The sequence below is a fragment of the Oryctolagus cuniculus genome, chromosome 2 (genome assembly GCF_964237555.1).
Source record: "Oryctolagus cuniculus chromosome 2, mOryCun1.1, whole genome shotgun sequence".
Lineage (NCBI taxonomy): Eukaryota > Metazoa > Chordata > Mammalia > Lagomorpha > Leporidae > Oryctolagus > Oryctolagus cuniculus.
This window is the reverse complement of record NC_091433.1, coordinates 72,217,250-72,236,111: the sequence shown is the minus strand read 5'-3', so window position 1 is coordinate 72,236,111 and position 18,862 is coordinate 72,217,250. Positions and strand designations below refer to the sequence as shown.

Here is an 18,862-nt window from a genome sequence, read left to right as displayed (position 1 = left end):
AGGTCTTATTAAGTCCCAAATAACTGACCTAGAAAACCAAGGAGAAACAGCAAAAAGTACCTAGAGATAAAATCAAGAGGGAAGATGAGAAGCATAAGGGCAAATCTTGGAGATCTGATATACAAGGAGTTCTCAAGAAGAAGCAGGTGGAGAAGCAGTAATTAAATACATAGTAAAGGAGATGAAAGACTTGAGACTTTAGGTCAGAACAGCTGGCTGTTTTGTCCAGGCAGGACTGGAGGACACACATACACCTATGTATACATAGGTGCAGTTTCTGAATTCCAGGGGAAAAGCCAGGGTCTCATAACCTTACACATGAAAAAAGTTACATAAAAAGGAAACGATCAAAACTGACACCAGGTAATCTTAACACACAAGTAGAAGTAAAAGAAAAGTGGAGCAACCTAGACATACACAATGACAAAAGGTTTTCAGCTCAGGAATTTGTACTCATCCAAGAGGCCCTTCACTTGTCAGGGTGGAAAGAAGACATTGGTGTAGCCGGCGCCTCGGCTCAATAGGCTAATCCTCCGCCTTGCGGCGCCAGCACACTGGGTTCTAGTCCTGGTCGGGGCGCTGGATTCTGTCTTGGTTGCCCCTCTTCCAGGCCAGCTCTCTGCTGTGGCCCGGGAAGGCAGTGGAGGATGGCCCAAGTCCTTGGGCCCTGCACCCGCATGGGAGACCAGGAGAAGCACCTGGCTCCTGGCTTCGGATCAGCGCGATGCGCCGGCCACGCGCCTGCTACAGTGGCCATTTGAGGGTGAACCAATGGCAAAAGGAAGACCTTTCTCTCTGTGTCTCTCACTATCCACTCTGCCTGTCAAAAAAAAAAAAAAAAAAAAAAAGTCATTGGTGAACTAACCAAAGCAACATATGAATCTAGAGTTATCCTTTTTTTTTTTTTTTTTTTTTTTTGACAGGCAGAGTTAGACAGTGAGAGAGAGAGACAAAGAAAGGCCTTCCTTTGTCCATTGGTTCATCCCCCAAATGGCTGCCATGGCCTGCACGCTGCGCCGATCCGAAGCCAGGAGCCAGGTGCTTCCTCCTGGTCTCCCATGCGGGTGCAGGGCCCAAGAAGCACTTGGGCCATCCTCCACTGCCTTCCTGGGCCACAGCAGAGAGCTGGACTGGAAGAGGAGCAACTGGGACAGAATCTGGCACCCCAACCAGGATTAGAACCTGGGGTGCCGGGGCCGCAGGTGGTAGAGTTATCCTTAAATAGGGGAAGATATAGAGGAGAGGTAGCAGTGCAATAAAGAAAACATCTATCTCACTAATATAAACTGAAAAGTAAATATAAAGTATTAGCAAATTGGATCTGCCAGTGTATCAAAAACATTAGGCTATTATCACTAGAGTTTATTTTAGAAATATAATCATGACTTTTTATCTGAAAATATCAACAATTATATAAAAAAGACAAAAGTCATTTAAGTCTAGCAGTGTATTAAATAAAAAGTCAAAGTCATTCCTAATGAAAATTTTAATATGGACATAAGAAGGCTGTTATTTCAAGATAATAATTAAGGCTGTTAGCCATGGTCAGTCACAGACACCATTGTACATGAAAATACTCCAAAGCTGTTTCTGTCAAAATTAGGAACTGAACAGGGATCCCCTTTCTACTATACTACCATTTAGCATTTTTTTAAAAAGATTTTTTCATTTTATTTGAAAGGCAGAGTTACAGAAAGAGCGAGGGACAGAGAGAGAGAGAGATCTTCCATCCACAAGCTCACTCCCCAAATGGCCGCATTGAATGGAAGTGGGCCGATCTGAAGCCAGGTGTTTCCTTCTAGTCTCCCCTGGGGGTGCAGGGGCCCAAGTACTTGGGCCATCTTCCACTGCTTTCCCAGGCACACCAGATGGGAGCTGGATCAGAAGTGGAGTGGCCGGGACTCAACCCAGCGCCCATATGGGATGCCAACTCTGCAGGCGGCAGCTTTGCCTGCTGTGCCACAACAGGGACCCCATTTAGCATTGTTTAGAAAGCATTATGATAAGAAATTGAGTACTGAAATACTGGGGGGAAAAAAATGCAACATTTTTTTTCTAATATTATTTGTTTACACTAAGAGATCCAAAAACAGATGTTAGAAAATAGCTACTGGAGTTAATGAGGTAACTGTTAGAGTGACTGGTTATAAAGTAAGTGTGCAGATATTTTTCTGTATTATACTAACATTCAAAAGAAATGGGAAGATGTTCTCTTAGCAATACTCAGTGCTATTGAGTGGAAGTAAAACTTTAGAAGTAAATTTAACAAGGAAAGTATTAGATGTTTAAAAAAAAAGATTTTTGAAGAACATTGGTTAAATGTAGAAACATAACTGTATTCTTAGATGGGAATACCTAAAATTATTAGATATAAATTCTCTCCAAAGAGAATAAATAATAAAATTTGATACCAATTTTGAATTCCCATGGGTTGTTTTGAAATTGAACAAAATTCGGAAGACTGTCAGAAGAATTTAAAGACCACACACCCCTGCCCCAGAAGATGGGGAACTGCCTCAAATCCCGCACCTCGTATGACATCTCTCTGCTTCATGAGTCTGTCTGACTGGGCTACTTTTGGTTGGGGGGACAGAGCTTGATTAGATGTCACTGCCACCATATTAGGAACAAGCTCCTATTCCAGTCTGTCTTCCAACACTCAGCTAGCAACTCAGCTGACTGAAGAGAAACAAATTAGGATAGTTTAAAGAATAGGCCTTACACAGCATCTACCTAAATGAGTTTATGACCCTGAAAGAGCTGAATTAGAGAAAAAGATCCAGAGTGTATGATCTATATGATGGACTTTGTTTATGGCTACACAATTCAATTTCTGCCATGTATACACATCTCCCACCTGGACTATATTAATAACTGGTTGATGAGATCCTTCACATGTTCTCTCCTGCATGGAGCCAGTTGATGCAGCACTGCTTTTATCCTGAGACTGACTGAGCCAGGGTCTCACCTCTAACTTCAAGTATATCGTTTTGGTGGTTTGATCTTTTATCACTGAGCCCAAAGATCCTGGATGGCTGCAGATGTTGAGGAAAGTTTGTGGTATTTAAGAAACTACGGGGGAATGTAGGATGGTATTTTTAACGTAAAGCCTTGACTTCGTGTTTAAAAATATAATTGTATTTAGATCTTGTTATTGCTTCAGTACATAGAAATTGTGTAAAGTGTTAGAGCAGCTGCATATGTTTAAATTGTGTGTGTTGAAGATTAGGAAAAAAGATAGTGGTTACTTTTCCTAAATGAAATAACATTCTCCTCTCCCTACCCCCCAACCCTACTCAGATTGTTCTTTAAAGTTGCTGACATTTGGGTTAAAGTTTTAGTAAAAGCTACATTTTATAACATTGGCACCAAAACAAGTAGTTTTAAGCTTGTTTGTACAGTTCTTTTTTTTCCACTGGAAATGGAATTAATTGCCTTAGGTATTTTCAAATAATATATTAATTATTGTTAGGGCTGGCTCTTGTGCTTGAAAACCAGTTTATTTATAGATGTTACAACTGCTATATTTTGTTTGCAGTTGGGAAATGCAGAATTCAAAGTGGTCTCCTAGCTTGTAAGCAAACTGAGATGCACTGTCACTTTTCTATTTAAAAAGAAAATCTGAGATGTAAGTGTCAAGAAACCAATTTTAGCAAAGTGGTGTTTTATATTACCATCTCCTTTGTGTTTTATGTATCTCTTTTGGTTGTTAATATGGTGGTAATTTAAAGTCAAGGTAAATTTTAAATATTAAGATTTCTGATTTATTGAATTAAGCCACTAGTGCTTATATAAAAATGAATGTGGCACCGTGGTGAAATATAACTGAGAGTAGTTTCTCAGTTGTGACAATTTTGATTTATTATCTTTCCTGTAACCTCCTTCCCTATTGTCTTGAACCATAGCAAAAGGATACTGTATCTCCCATAACTATAATGCTGAGGTTATTGAAGCTATATAAAACACATCTCAGTCTTTGTTTCTTGGGAAGGTATTTATTAAGTCCTGCTTGCCAACTGATGAGTCAAAGCAGAGAGAATCAAGATAAATGTGTTTCATGTTTGCACACAAATGCAGAATTTGTATAACCACCCGAATTCATAGTTGGGATCTCAAAAAAGAAGGAATTTCTCCTTTATCTTTTTCTTGCAGTTAATGTAATATTCTAAGTCTCTGAGCTTCTGAAGTGTTAGTGATAGAGATGGTCTGATAATGATGTGGTAGTAATGTTGTACTTAGTGTGTGTTTGTTTTTCCTTATGTACTCAAAGGTGTCTCATTTGTTAACTCAATGATAATACAGCTAAAATCATTTGTTAGCAAAAGGAGAAACTGTCTCAACAAAGGAATTGCTAGTTTATATTGAGCTGAATATTTGACCATAACAGTTTCCTGTATTCAAAAGACAAATATCTTGAAGGTTCTTTATAATAACATTATAGAGGACTTTAATGTGTTATCAGTATTTTGAAGATTTGACATTCAACTGTAGTATCCATAAGTTAGTTAATTCCTTGTGAGTCCCATGATGGAAAGACTTAAAGATGAATTTGAGAAAGATTGAATGAAATTAGATTATCAGGTTCTGTTAAATTGTTATATGTATCTTGCTTAAATTTCTGTTCATTAATTTCTATCCAGTTGCATAAAGCAGATTTGGAAGAAGAAAAAAATATCAGTGCTTATATGGAAAGACACAGGTCTAATAGTCTAGGAAAGAAGAGAAACTAGGTAGTACTTACCTTACCCGATAATTCTCTGGCTAAAAGAATGAAAATTGCATTAGAATAGATAAGTTGAACAGATAGAATACTCAAAAGTAAAATTAAATATAATGATTTGATATATTGATCAATGTGCAGTTTAATTTAGTAAGAAGGGGGTAGGTATAACCAATTATACATGTAGAACAAAAAAAAAAAGGTTCAATTCCTGCCTTGCACCATGCCAAAAAAAAATGCAAAAAAAAAAAAAAATACCCAATTAGGAGAAAAATTGAGTAGGATATGCAAGTATGTATAAACCTACAGGTGGATAAGACCTTTTAAACAAAGGCATGTTACACAAAAGGTATAATAAGAAAGCAGATATATTTGATGTCCATTGCTCTTACAGCTTCTGTGGATATTTATACAGATTAAACTCTTTCTTGTAAATAGTAATATTGAATATTGTTAACTTGATGCTACTAGAGAATTTGGGTTGTATAAAGTCTGCCATATACCATGCTTCAAGTTAGGACATACATGTTAAGACAGTCATCAAAAAACCATGAAGTGTTAGAATTTATTACTTATACCATGCTTCCAAAATTATTGCAAAGATACCTTCAAGGCAATATTATTTGCTGTTTTGTATTCTGTTTATACCAACCTTCATAACATTTTAAATTGAGTTACCTGTACTATCTCACTATGGAAGTCAATTTCCCTTTCAGTCTGAGTTAGTTGCAACTGTTAACAGTTGTCACTTTTTTTACTCAAGGGTATGAAAGTGCCAGTATGTCTAGCACATGTGAACCTTGCAAAAGTAGGAACAGACATTCAGCCCAGACTGAAGAGCCTGTTCAAGCAAAAGTATTCAGCAGAAAGAATCATGAGCAGCTGGAAAAAATAATAAAATATAGTAGGTCTACAGAAATATCTTCAGGTATGTTCTTTTTTGGTTTGCTTTAATTTAAGGAGTTCATCATAGATTTGAAAAGCTATACTAAAGCAAGTTTTAAAACTGGTATATCACACATTTCTATCATAGGCAAAGTTTTACACTAGAGATTATGGTACACATTCCTTGATGCCAACAAATGTAAATTAGAAATAATTTTTGTTGATACTAGTTTTTTACACAATCTAATACTTTTTTATATATAAAGACTTTATTTATTTGAAAGAATTACAAAGAGAGAGAAATCATCCATTTGCTGGTTCACTCCCCAAATGGCTGCAACAGCCAGGGCTGAACCAGCCAAAGCCAGGAACGTCATCCGGGTCTCCCACATGGCTGTAGGGGCCCAAGGGCTTGGGCCATGCTCTGATGCCTGTAGGTGCATTAGCAAGGAGCTGGATTGGAAGTGGAGCCAGTCAGGATGCAAATCAGCGCCCATGTGGGATACCAGCTTTGCAGGCTGTGGCTTAACCTATTATGCCACAACACATGCTCCCTAATACAATTCTTTCTAAACAAGTAGAGTAGTTGGCATTAATATGGAACTCCTAGTTTGAAATTCTGAAAATATTATCTAAAGAATTAGATATAAAATTATTATAAAATTATTATAACACTGTGGTTAAAACCTTGGCTTCACAGTATCTATAAGACAAAATATGAGTACCTTAATGTGTAATACATATGACCTTCAGGGATTTGGTTCCTTCTTTCCTCTCCAAACTCTATCACCTACTGCCTTGAACTTTATCCTGTTTTTTTTTGTTTTGTTTTAAGATTTATTTATTGGGGCCAGTGCTGTGGCACAGCAGGTTAAAGCCCTGGCCTGAAGTGCCAGCATCTCATATGGGCACTAGTTCTGGTCCCGGCTGTTCCTCTTTGATCCCCTCTCTGCTGTAGCCTGGGATAACAGTGAAAGATGGCCCAGGGCCGGTGCCGTAGCTCACTTGGCTAATCCTCCGCTTGCAGCGCTGACATCCCATATGGGCCAGGTTCTAGTCCCAGCTGCTCCTCTTCCAGTCCAGCTCTCTCTCTGCTGTGGCCCGGGAGGGCAGTGGAGGATGGCCCAAGTGCTTGGGTGCCTGCACTCACATGGGAGACCAGGAGAAGCGCCTGGCTCCTGGCTTTTGGATCAGCGTAGCTCCGGCTGTAGTGGCCATTTAGGGGGTGAACCAACGGAAGGAAGACCTTTGTCTCTCTCTTTCTATAACTCTACCTGTCAAAATAAAAAAAAAAAAAAAGAAAGAAAGATGGCCCAAGTCCTTGGGCTCATGTACCCATGTGGGAGACCCAGGAAGCTCCTTGATCCTGGCTTCGGATTGGCACAGCTCCAGCCGTCTGGGGAGTGAACCAGCAGATAGAAGACCTCTCTCTCTCTCTGCCTCTCCTTCTCTCTCTGTGTAGCTCTTTCAAATAAATCTTTTTAAATAAAAAAGATTTATTTATTTATTTGAAAGAGTTAGAGATCTTCCCCTCGCTGGTTCATTCCCCAAATGGCTGCAATGGCCTGGTGGGCCATGCTGAAACCAGGAGCCAGGAGTTTCATTTGGGCCTCCCATGTGGGTAGAAGGGGTCTAAGCACTTGGACCATCCTCTGCTGCTTTTCCCAGCATCAGCAGGGAGCTGGATTGGAAGTAGAGCATCCGGGACAAAAACCAGTTCCCATATGGGATTGTGGTGTTGCAAGTGATAACTACTCACTGCACAGCAATGCTGGCCCCTTGAACATCATTTTTTTTTTTTTTTTTTTTTTTAAGATTTATCTATTTGAGAGAGAAAGAGAGGTCTTCTATCCACTGGTTCACTCCCCAAATGGCCTCAACAGCTGAAGCTGGGCAGATCAGGAGCCAGAAGTTTCTTCCAGGTCTCCCACATGGGTGCAGGGTCCCAAGCACTCGGGGCATCTTCCACTGCTTTGAGCTGGATCGGAAGATGAGCAGCTGGGACTTGAGCCAGTACCTGTATGCGATGCTGGTGCCGCAGGCAGGAGTTTAACCTCCTGTGCCACAATACCAGCCCCAAACTTCATTCTTTCAGTAACCCTGAACTGAGTTTTCCCCATAGCTGTTTTGTTATTTCTCAACTAAACGGTTATTCTGTCTGCTTCAAGTCTTTTTGTCTCAGGTAAACCCTTTTTACTGGTGAACTCTTAGATAAAATTTTAATTCTGGAACCCTGAAATTTCATGTGTATCCGAGCTAAAGATAGTTTCCCCTTTCTCCTTTTTGTTTCTGTTGTAAGCCTGTGAAAACCTGTTTTGTTGCCTGTATCACATTATGTAGTATTTATCTGTTTAACTGTTGGTATCCCTTGGCAGCAGATAGTTTTCATATTTGTATTTAAATGTTAGAATAACCTCTGATAAATGGTAGGCTGTCAGTAAGTGTTATGAATAATGGAGACATGTTTATTTGTCACCATTTCAGTTTAAATAAGTACTGATACTTTCCTGATCCTAAAGAGTATCTCAGAGAAACATGGAGAAGGAGCCAGTAAATGAAGACTCAGACTCAGGATCTCAGTTATCAATTAAGAGCCTTGGTGAAAATGGTTAACAGCAGGTGTATTAAAGCCACTTTATCATTAAGAAATGTATAAAATTACTTAAGGAATTATTTACACATCTTCTTTGAGCCTTGTTATTCTGAGTTGGTTTTATTTCCGTTTTTCAGATCAGGAATCATAGAGAAGGCACCTCCCTCCACCCCCCCATACTGGATAAAGTGCTAGTAAAACTTATCTGGAAAGCTTCAGAAATCATGCCCTTAATCCAGTAATATCACTCATAGAAATCCATCCTAAGGAAACAAATAGGAAAAAAGTCAGGATTTAGTGTAGTCTAAACAATATGAATCCAACTATGAGTAAAGAAAAATATGAATGAAAAAGACTGGAAGAAAATGCATCAAAATGTTAGTAGAGGTTCCTCACCTTTAAATTAGTCATGTTTTCTAAAATATTTACAACGAGTAGTTATTACTTAATAATCAGAAAAAGAAATTTCATTTGTATTTATTGCTAGGAAATGGCAGAACTAACATTGAATCTTGGTCTACTCTAAAGTTCAGAATTCTTTTGGGCAACAATAACAATTTGGTTGTCTTGACCCAGAATTTTACCAAAAGTTTCTATTTTTCACTCTGTGAAAATTGTGTCTTTACCAAATAGTGATAAATTCAAAGAGTAAAAAGGTGGAATTTGTAGAAGAACATGACATTTAAGAACTTAAGAAGTTATCAGTTACTTGAATAATTAATTGGTAGTCATAGGACTTTAGTTCTGCCTACCATCACTTGGAAAATGATTGAATTTAAAAATGTTTTGAGTAGTATAAATATATATTTCTATATATTTACGTTCTAAAAAGTTTGTTTTAATCAATTTTTATAGTATGTAGTAACACTTCTTGTTACTCTGTGCATAATTATTAGAATGCAGCATATATGATTGCTAGTATTGAATTTCAGAGTCTTCTCACTTATAGGATGTAGGATGTTCATCTTAATGTATATTCTAAAAATGAGTGGTAGAAATGTTTTATGATAGTCATCATCAGTCACATTAATGTAAATTTATAGCAAATCTCTATTTGAGAGGCAAAAAAAGAGCTCCCATTCACTGGCCTCCCAAAATGTCTGCAGCAGCTGTGGCTGTCCCAGGCATGGGCCAGATGGAAGCTAGGAGCCAGGAACTCAATCCAGATCTCCCACGTGGGTGGCAGGGACCCAGCTACTTGAGCCGTCACCTACTGTTTCCCAGAGTGCGCAGTAACAGGAAGTTGGAATTGGGAATGGAGCCAGGACTTGGACCCAGGCATCCTGTTTTAACTGGTAGCCCAAAGGCCTACACCATAGCAAACCTTGATGAGATTGTTTTTAAATAGAGCATAGACCATACTGTGATACCATTTTTAGGCAAACAATTTTTTTAATTTGCATATTTTTTTCATTCACTTATTCATAATATAGACCCTGTTACTATTCAAACACATTTTATGTTCATCCTTATGTCTGCCCTTTCCTACAGCACATGCTAGGAGAGTACTACAGCAGTCTAACAGAAATGCATGCAATGAAGCGCCAGGTAACAATCTATTTAGTTTTGATGTCCACTTTTGTTGTTTTTTCCATTGGTCCTAAAATCCTTATTGTTCTGAGTATCTTTTTAGATTTAGCTTAGTGTGTGTATGATATGTATCTGTTATAAAAATGAAAACTCATTCATTCATAAAATTCTGAAGCCTTTCATATATAATCCTGATTGGTAAAATTAGCTGCTTTTCTTGCTTTTATTTTCTCTTAGTATGTGTGTATGCAGCCTAACCTATCATATTCATAAAGGTGATAGAAACCAATTTTATGATTTAGTATTTCATTGGAAGTTATATTTCTTAATTTTTAAAAGCCTTAATATTTTTGGAGATTTGTTATTGCTTATTTTTCATTGCCAATTAATATCTTAAAAAACTAAGAAAAAAATCACTTTTGACATGCAGACTATGATAAGTAAACATGTGAAATTAGAGTCCAGTATGCTGTTTTTTCTGTATGTATTATTAAATATAGTTCTATATGATTTTTTGTTGTAAATGTTCTTTAACTCCTTCTGCAGCTATATATGAGTGAAAAACAAAAGCCTGTTTAAATATTTAAAGGAATCTACAGAAGGAAAAGAAGGACCCTGAACTGTGCAGAATATATATAGCAGTGACACTTTCACAGAAAAGAACTCTGAAAATGGGGTAAAGTCAGGATGGGACCGGAGAAACATCATTGAAATTAGGAACTTTTTAAACCAAAGCTAATCAGTTTAGTTCAGGAGGAGAAACTGGCATAAACTGTCTACCCATTGACTGTAGAATAGAGTGATGAAGCTTGTGTTCAGCATAATTTATTATTTGGCAGTAATTTTTTTAAAAGATTTATTTATTTGGGAGGCAGAGAGTCTTCCATCCACTGATTCACTCCCCAAATGGTCACAAAGAGTGGCACTGGGCTGGGCTGAAGCCAGGAGCCAGGAGCTTCTTCCGGGTCTCCCATGCGGGCACAGAGGCCCAAGGACTTCAGCCATCTTCCACTGCTTTCTCAGGCCATAACAGAGGGCTGGATCGAAAGTGGAACAGCGGGGACTCAAACCGGTGTCCATATGGGATGCCTGTATTGCAGGGAGCAGCTTTACTCACTAAGCCACAGTGCCGGCCACCAGTCACCAGTAATTTAATTTTCAATGAAACATAATTTAGAGTAATAATTTTATCACATACAGAGATTTTGAAGATGTTAATAAATGTGTTCTTACAGCTTTGAAATAAATATTTTTGAAGTTAAACAGCTATGGTTGAACTGTAATATAATAAATGGAAAATTCATATCAAGTCACATCTTATCTGGATTTTTTCCTAAAAGTAGAGATTTGTTAGAGATAATTATGGCTCCTGCTTATAATAAGTGTCATATATATACTTTATCATATTTGAACAAATTTAAGAGAACTTTAGTGTATCAACTCATTCATAACTATGTAAAGCAAGATAAGGAAATCATGTATAAGTAGTATTTTTATTTTATGCTTCTTGAAGACGTGAAGATATTAAATTATTGTTAATCAGTGGATAGTTTTTGCATTGAAACACATTCCTTTTGCATTTCTTATCCCTTACAGAATTGTTTATTCTCTTGCAGTTATTTGAAATCAATATGTTAAAACATTCAACATGTGAAATTCTTTACAGTTTACTGACCTTTTGCAGAACTTGAATATATAAGTGACTATTTGTGTTTCTATAATTGCCCTAGAAAGCTACAGAATTTGATAGCTGAAAGAACTATTTGGGGACTTTTTTATTCTTGGTGATTACTCAAAATGGAAATGGTTCTTAATTTCTACTCTTAAAATTAGGGTATGACTGTATATTTAGGAGTGATAGTTCTGTTATAAATAAATTAATATATAGTAGAAATAAAGCTAAATGACATAGTGATTCCTCGATTTGACGAAACTGAAAATTCAAATTGGTCATTGTTTGCTCCCATCTATACTAGGTATGTAAATTAAAACACTGTAGTGGAATTGACCTGTTATGTTCAGTTACAGATTGTATTACTCATCAGTATACAGCTTTTCTGAATTGTAGATGAGATTTTTCGAATTAGCAGACTTAACTGAATAGACCTTAAAATAGACTTTCATTAGTAATATTCAGTTTGTCCTAAACAAAATAAGCAACTTTCCTTTTTCTGTAGTGAAGTTCATATTAACAAAAAAATTAGACTTACTTCATCAACCACTGAAAGATTCTGATTACTCCCATGAAGTATATAAAATTTTCTAGGTTATTTTTACTAAGAAATAAATGTAATCCTGAGTAATGCTAGGTAATATTATTCATGCATTTAAATATTTAATATATTATTTATCTTGATATTTGTAAAAGTATTTAACTTGATAATTTTAAGCATTTTTTCTGTGACAAAAACCCTAACATAGAATTGTGTTCTGGTTTTTTTAATTTTAAGCTTAGAGTGATGATGCAGGCTGATAGAAATTGTCCTGAAGGTATTTCATCAGTATTAAATTCCTGATATTTTATATCTTTCAGAAACTGGGAGTGATTTTTCCATGTTTGAAGCTTTGCGGGATACTATTTATTCTGAAGTAGCTACATTAATTTCTCAAAATGAGTCTCGTCCACATTTTCTTATTGAACTCTTCCATGAGCTTCAACTGCTTAATACAGACTACTTGAGACAGAGGGCCTTATATGCACTACAGGTATCTGGTACCTACCATTCTCTTAATTACCCTTTTGAGATTTTTATCTGGTTACTTATATAGAGTTTAGTGTATCTTTGTTCCATTTGATCTTTTTTCCCTGTGTTTTCACATTTTATTGAAAACTTCTATGTAGCTTAAGTGACTTTTAAGATTTATTTGAAAGGCAAAGTCAGAGTTCTTCCATCTGTTGGTTCACTCCCTAAATGGCCACAATGGCCAGAGCTGTGCTAATCCGAAGCTAGGATCCAGGAGCCTCTTCCAGGTCTCCCACATAGTTGCATGGGCCCAAGGACTTGAGCCATCTTCCACTGCTTTCCCAGGTGCATTAGCAGGGAGCTGGATTGGAAGTGGAGCAGCCAGGACATAAATGCACCCATATGGGATGCCGGCACTGCAGGTGGTGGCTTCACCCCCTACACCACAGCACTGGCCCTAAGATTCATTTTTTTTTTTTGAAAGGCAGTTAGAGAAAGGGAGAGATGGAGAGAGAGGGAGAGACACAGAGGTCAGTCAGTCTTCCATCCACTGGTTCATTCCCCCAGATGACTGCAACAGCTGGGACTGAGCCAAGCCAAAGCCAGGAGCTTCTTCCAGGTCTCTGATATAGGTATAGTGGCCCAAGCATTTGGACCATCTTCGCTGCTCTCCCAGGCACATTAGCAGGGAGCTGAATCGTAGGTGGAACAGCCAGGACTTGAACCAGTGACCATATGGGATGCGGGCACTGCAGATGGTGACTTAGTCCACTATGCCACAACTCCGGTCCCTTAAGTAACTTTCAGATAAAGTGATTCTGAACAGTCTTTCTTTATCTTTAATGTTATTTCTCCCTCACTTTCAGCCTGTGAGGTGAAAAGTACTGCATTTGTTCACCTGTCTGCTTTTGCATTTAAATTTGTAGCATAAATTTGGGATTAAGCGTGTTTTATATAAATGACTTTTATTTTCTTATTTAGGACATATTATCCAGACATGTTTCTGGGAGTCATGAAAAAGAAGGGGAAAATGCAAAGTCAGTGAACTCTAGTACTTGGATAGCATCAAACTCAGAACTTACTCCCAGTGAAAGCCTTGCTACTACTGATGATGTAAGCTGATAATGATTAGTGAAATGTAGATGTAACAAGTTTGGAGTGAACAAAAGTATGTTGTAAAACTGTGACACTATCTTAGATACTTGATTTTAAATTTTTTTAAAAGCTAGGTATAATGTATTCTTTTAGTTTTTAAGGGTGAGGTATAAAACACAAAATAGAGCAGAAAATACTAAAAATTACATATGATAGATTATGAAATCAAAAATTGCCATATTTTTATCTCCACTGCTCAACATAGGGTGACTGACATTTAATAAATGTTGACATTTATATCAAGACATTCAATGATCCAGACAGTAGTCAGATTATAAGAACCATTAATTAAATCAGATCTTTGGATTAAAAGCACCTAGGTGAAAGAAAGTCCAGAAAAATGTCTTTTAATGCATTCTAATTGATGGTGAAATTTTTGAATAAATTGAAAAGAACCTAGAAATGGGGACTAATGGTAAGGAGAATGATAAAAATTCTGTAAACTGTGTCCACTGAATAGCACCTGGTGCATAGTTGTCTGAGCGATGCAATTACTGGGATACTGAAGCAATAACATGCTATGTATTTGAAGTCATTTATATGAAAGGTCAGATCTTAATTCTGTTATAAACAATTTGATATGCTCGTGGCATCACAGATACTCATTTTTTAATGATAGCTCTAGCACCTGGAGGACCAGGGGTAAGAATGCCACAATTAATGAGCAGATACGTGCTCGAGATAGTTGGAAGCATATTACTATGTTTCTGCCCAGTGCTGAAATGTTAACACAACTTTTTTCTGAAAATCTGTTTCCTCAAAAAAAAATTTTGTCCCTTCTTTAGATAATTTCCTTCCAAATACTGTTTCTCAGAATTTTTGTTCTTTAACTTAAGTTTCAAACAGCAGTTACCTCATCGTTTCTGCTTAAACTGTTTCTTCACTGGGCTCTAACTACTGTGAACACAAGAACAAAGTGGTGTTAATTGACTTTATGATATAAAATATGAATAAGTGCTACTTGGGATTGGTTATTATAATTAACTGAAAATTGTGTATTTTGTGAGAAATGAAAAGAGGCCCAGCTGTGTATATAAAAAGTAGGAGGTGTTAGGTTATGTTAAAGTTACCTGGGCATTGAAATTGTAGAGAATGCAAAGTCCTGTTGTTAAACATCATTTTTAGTGATTTTATAGACCTAACTACAGATGTCTTTTACATTACAGTTTCATGTAGGCAGCATTAAATAAATTATAAAAATACTATACTACTTGATATGTAGGAACTTGGCATAAATGACTGTCATTAATATTACTTTGAAATAACTAAATTGATTCTTTTAATATTTCTTAGAAAACTTTAACTCAGGATTAGTTTTGCCATCTTTACTTTGCTAATACCATTTAATTAGCAGCAGCAGTACAACATCTAGTGTTCATATGCACTGATCTAGAACACCACTGGCTACTAGAACTTTTTGCAGTGATGGAAACTTTTGAGAGGTCAGTAACTAGGAGAAAAAACACAATTGTGAATTCTTTTAATGAAAATATAAATGAGGCACACCCCTCTATACACCATGCACAAAATTAATTTGAATTTATTTTTTTAAAGATTTATTTGAAAGAGTTAGAGAGAGAGAGAAGGAGAGGCAGAGAGAAAGGTCTTCCATCTGCTGGTTCACTCCCCAATTGACTGCAACGGCTGGAGCTGCGCCAATCTGAAGCCAGGAGCCAAGATCCTCCTCCAGGTCTCCCATGCGGGTACAGGGACCCAAGGACTTGGGCCATCTTCCACTGCTTTCCCAGGCCATAGGAGAGAGCTGGATTGGAAGTAGAGCAGGTGGGACTCAAACCGGCACCCATATGGGATGCCAGCACTGTAGGCGGCAGCTTTACCGGCTACGCCACAGAGCCAGTCCCAGAACGTTTTAAAAACTGCAAGAAAATTTGAGGAAATCATTATGACCTTGATGTAGACAAAAATATTTGTACCTACATTACATACAGAACTCTTAGAACTTAAAGAACAATTCAGTTAAAAGTGGACAAGAAATTTTAACAGGTGTTTCATGAAAGAAGAGTCATGAGTGGTTATTGTGCAAATCGAAACCTCATGTGATGCCACTGTGTACTCACTAGAATGACTAAAATTTAAAAGACTGACAGTAAGTGTTCATGAGCATTTGGAGCAATCAGAACTTTCTTACTGCTTGTAGGATTGTAAAACTGCACAGCCACTTTGGAGAGCAGTTTGGAAGTTTCTTATAAACAAACTTGGCATGTGACCCAGCAATTTCTCTTCTAGGTGTTCATCCAAGAGAAATGAAAACATATGTCCACAAAAATACTTGTACACTAATGCTCATAACATCTTTAGTAATGATAGCTTCAAACTGGAGCACCAACAAATAAATGGATAAACAAACTGGTCTATCCATACAGTGGAATATTACTCATCCATTAAAAATAATGAACTTCTGAAACACAACAACATGGATTAATTTCAGGAATATTCTGAGCAAAAGAAGCCAGACACTGAAGAGTATATATTATATGGTATATTTATGTGAAGTTCTAGAACCAGCAAATCCAGTCGACAATGATAGAAGTCTTATGAGCATGGTGTGATTGCCCTAGGGGGTGGTGCAAAGGAACTTTCTGAATTGATGGAAATGATCTCTACAGAATGTTACATGAGTGTATACATTTGTCAGAGCTCATCAAACTGTATACTTAATATTGTTGTGAATTATATTTCAATAAAGTATTTTTTTAAAAAAACATGCTGTCATTTTTATTGTATAGTACTGTACTAGACATTGTTCAGGTTTAGAAGTAGGAGAATATCTAACCTCAGGATATAGAAATAATTAAAATTGTAAGTTTGCCAGTTCAGAATTCATAATCAGTAGCTAGTTGGGTATATTCTCATTTACATAATGACAGATGTTCTGCAAGGTTACTTAGTATTTTAATGTTCTCTATGACTATGTTCAATCTTTAATGACTTTAATTTTTTAATAACATCACAATCATGTTTGAATGGAGTACTCAAGTAACTTATGAATATCTTTTAGGTATATAATGTTAGGAAAATAATTAGCTTTTCTGTTAAATAATGTTTGTTATAAAAAATTTAAAGGAAATATTAGTGATTTGAGTCTTTGTTTTACTGTAACTTAGGAAACTTTTGAGAAGAACTTTGAAAGAGAAGCACATAAAATAAGTGAGCAAAACGATGCTGATAATGCTAGTGTCATTTCTGTATCTTCAAATTTTGAGCCTTTTGCAACAGATGATCTAGGTAAGAATTTTGTAATCTTAGCACACAACCTTGAGTTATCTCTTACATTCGTAGAATTGTGTTGACAAGTCTTAAGAAGGTATTTATGGTTTGAAAGAACATGGATTTAAAAGTATCCATCAGTTAAAATTCCAGAATCTTCTGTTAACTTTTTGACCTTCAGCAAGTCTTCAGATCTTTGACTCTCATATACTAAGTAAATAAGGATCTTGTCTACCTTGCTATTTTCTTGTGAAAAAATATATAAAATTTCTGACATTTAATAGGGTTCAAATAATGTTTAATTTCTCTTCCCCTGAGGGAAAGATCATCCTTAAGGTCATCCAGTGAATTAATAGGAAAAATTCAGACCTTATCCAATTATATTTTCAATAAAAAACATTTCATAATTGAGTTATGAATTGATTTCTTGGGACCAGTGTTATGGCACAGCAAGTTAAGCTGCCACCTGCAATGCTGGCATCTCATGTGAGTGCGGTTTGAGTCTTGGCCTCTCCAGTTCTGAGCCAGCTCTCTGCTAATGTGCCTGAGAAGACAGTGGAAGATGGCCTAAGTACTTGGACCCCTGCCACCCACATGGGAGACCCAGATGGAATTCCAGCCTCCTGGTTCACCCTGGCCCAGCCCTAAACTTGCAGCTGTTTGGGGAGTGAACTAGCAGATGGAAGGTCTCTTTCTCTCTCTAAATTTAAAAAAAAAAAAAAAAAAAAAAAGTTCAGATTGCTTAGCATGAATAACCTAAGTGAAAACACTAGGTAACTCTGAGGCATGACACGTTGCATTTTTTCCCCATTAGTAATAAATGAAGCTTTGCAGGTTGTGTAACTTGAAAGAGGAAAAAACTTAAGTCCTAGACTTGGAAAGATTAGGTAAAATAAAAATATGTAGATACCTGATATGTTTTCCATGCTGTGGCCTATCAAAAGATACCTAAGTATTTAATCAGACCTATCAGGCACTTAGTTGATAAAACAGTACAGTGTCTTATTCTAATGTTTGTTTATATGATGAGAAAATTTATTGAATTCCAAAGGCATTTTTCCACTATAAAAAAACAGGACCAAGCCTTGTCCTATTGTTAGGTATCTACCTTTTACCAAAACACTAAGTCTTCTTTTACCTCTCTTGACTCTCAAGGACTCTAAGCTGGAGCTCCTTTCTGAGTAAATAATTACCAGGTGTGTACTTGAGCTCATCTTGTCATAGAGCAGAATTTACTCTATGGCCCACCCTTTCCCTCTTCGTGTTGTCCCTTCCTTTCAGTGTCTTTGAGTCCTATCTATTTCCAGTTATTTTTTTTTTTCTCAAACCGCTTTACCACTAGCTTTGTCTATGTCTAGTGGACATAGGAGAATAGGGAAATCTCATTGATAGGCCTTTTCCATACCTTGTTTGCCTGTCTGAGGTTGGTTGGTTTTCATCAGAATTTGCATAGATTTTGGAATTTCTTTGTATAATTTAAGTAAATTATGTTATAAGATAAATATGGGCTTTACAGACCCAAATTCAAATCCCCGCTCATATATTTAACTGGTTATAAAACCTCGGCAAATTATTTAAGTTCTTTGGAATTAGAGTACTATCATCTACTTTATAGGGCTATTTTAAGTAATAAATAGATAAATGTGATATATTTAAGGTGCCCACCCTTTCTTGTGTTTAGACATTTTTTATTATGCATTGAGGAATACAAGAAAAATTTTGTTTTTACATACTAGAAATATTTCTGTCCCAAACGTAGGTAACACTGTGATTCACTTAGATCAAGCGTTAGCTAGAATGAGAGAATATGAGCGTGTGAAGACCGAAGTTGAAAGTAACTCAGATATGAGATGCCCCTGCAGGATTATTGAGGATGAAGATGGGGCTGTTGCCACTACTACGGTTAATAATTTAGAAGGTATGTCTTCAGATTGATTAGAAGTAATAATCAGAGTTGAATGTGAAAAAAAAAAAAATTAGTGGTGGGGGGAGATGGCATTTAATGCAATAAGACTCTCCTTGAGATGCTGGCATCCCCATTTCAGAGTGCCTGGATTCAAGCTGTGG

At 36.8% G+C, this 18,862-nt stretch overlaps 1 protein-coding gene and 1 pseudogene across 50 annotated transcripts in view; both read left to right on the top strand.

Annotated features, from left to right (window-relative positions):
* The window catches only part of PCM1 (pericentriolar material 1), a 117,138-nt gene that overhangs the window by 76,461 nt on the left and 21,815 nt on the right, over positions 1 to 18,862 (top strand). For 23 of the 50 annotated variants that reach the window (XM_070068460.1, XM_070068451.1, XM_070068449.1 and 20 more), the window contains 6 exons: positions 5,484 to 5,648; positions 9,690 to 9,746; positions 12,262 to 12,434; positions 13,394 to 13,525; positions 16,693 to 16,813; positions 18,555 to 18,713. In XM_070068460.1, the coding sequence (XP_069924561.1) occupies positions 5,484 to 5,648; positions 9,690 to 9,746; positions 12,262 to 12,434; positions 13,394 to 13,525; positions 16,693 to 16,813; positions 18,555 to 18,713 (807 nt within the window). The remainder of the gene's footprint in view (positions 1 to 5,483; positions 5,649 to 9,689; positions 9,747 to 12,261; positions 12,435 to 13,393; positions 13,526 to 16,692; positions 16,814 to 18,554; positions 18,714 to 18,862) is intronic. The other 27 variants (XM_070068464.1, XM_070068463.1, XM_070068462.1 and 24 more) reach the window with 2 other exon arrangements.
* Positions 900 to 3,074, top strand: LOC138848489 (RING finger protein 11 pseudogene; annotated as a pseudogene).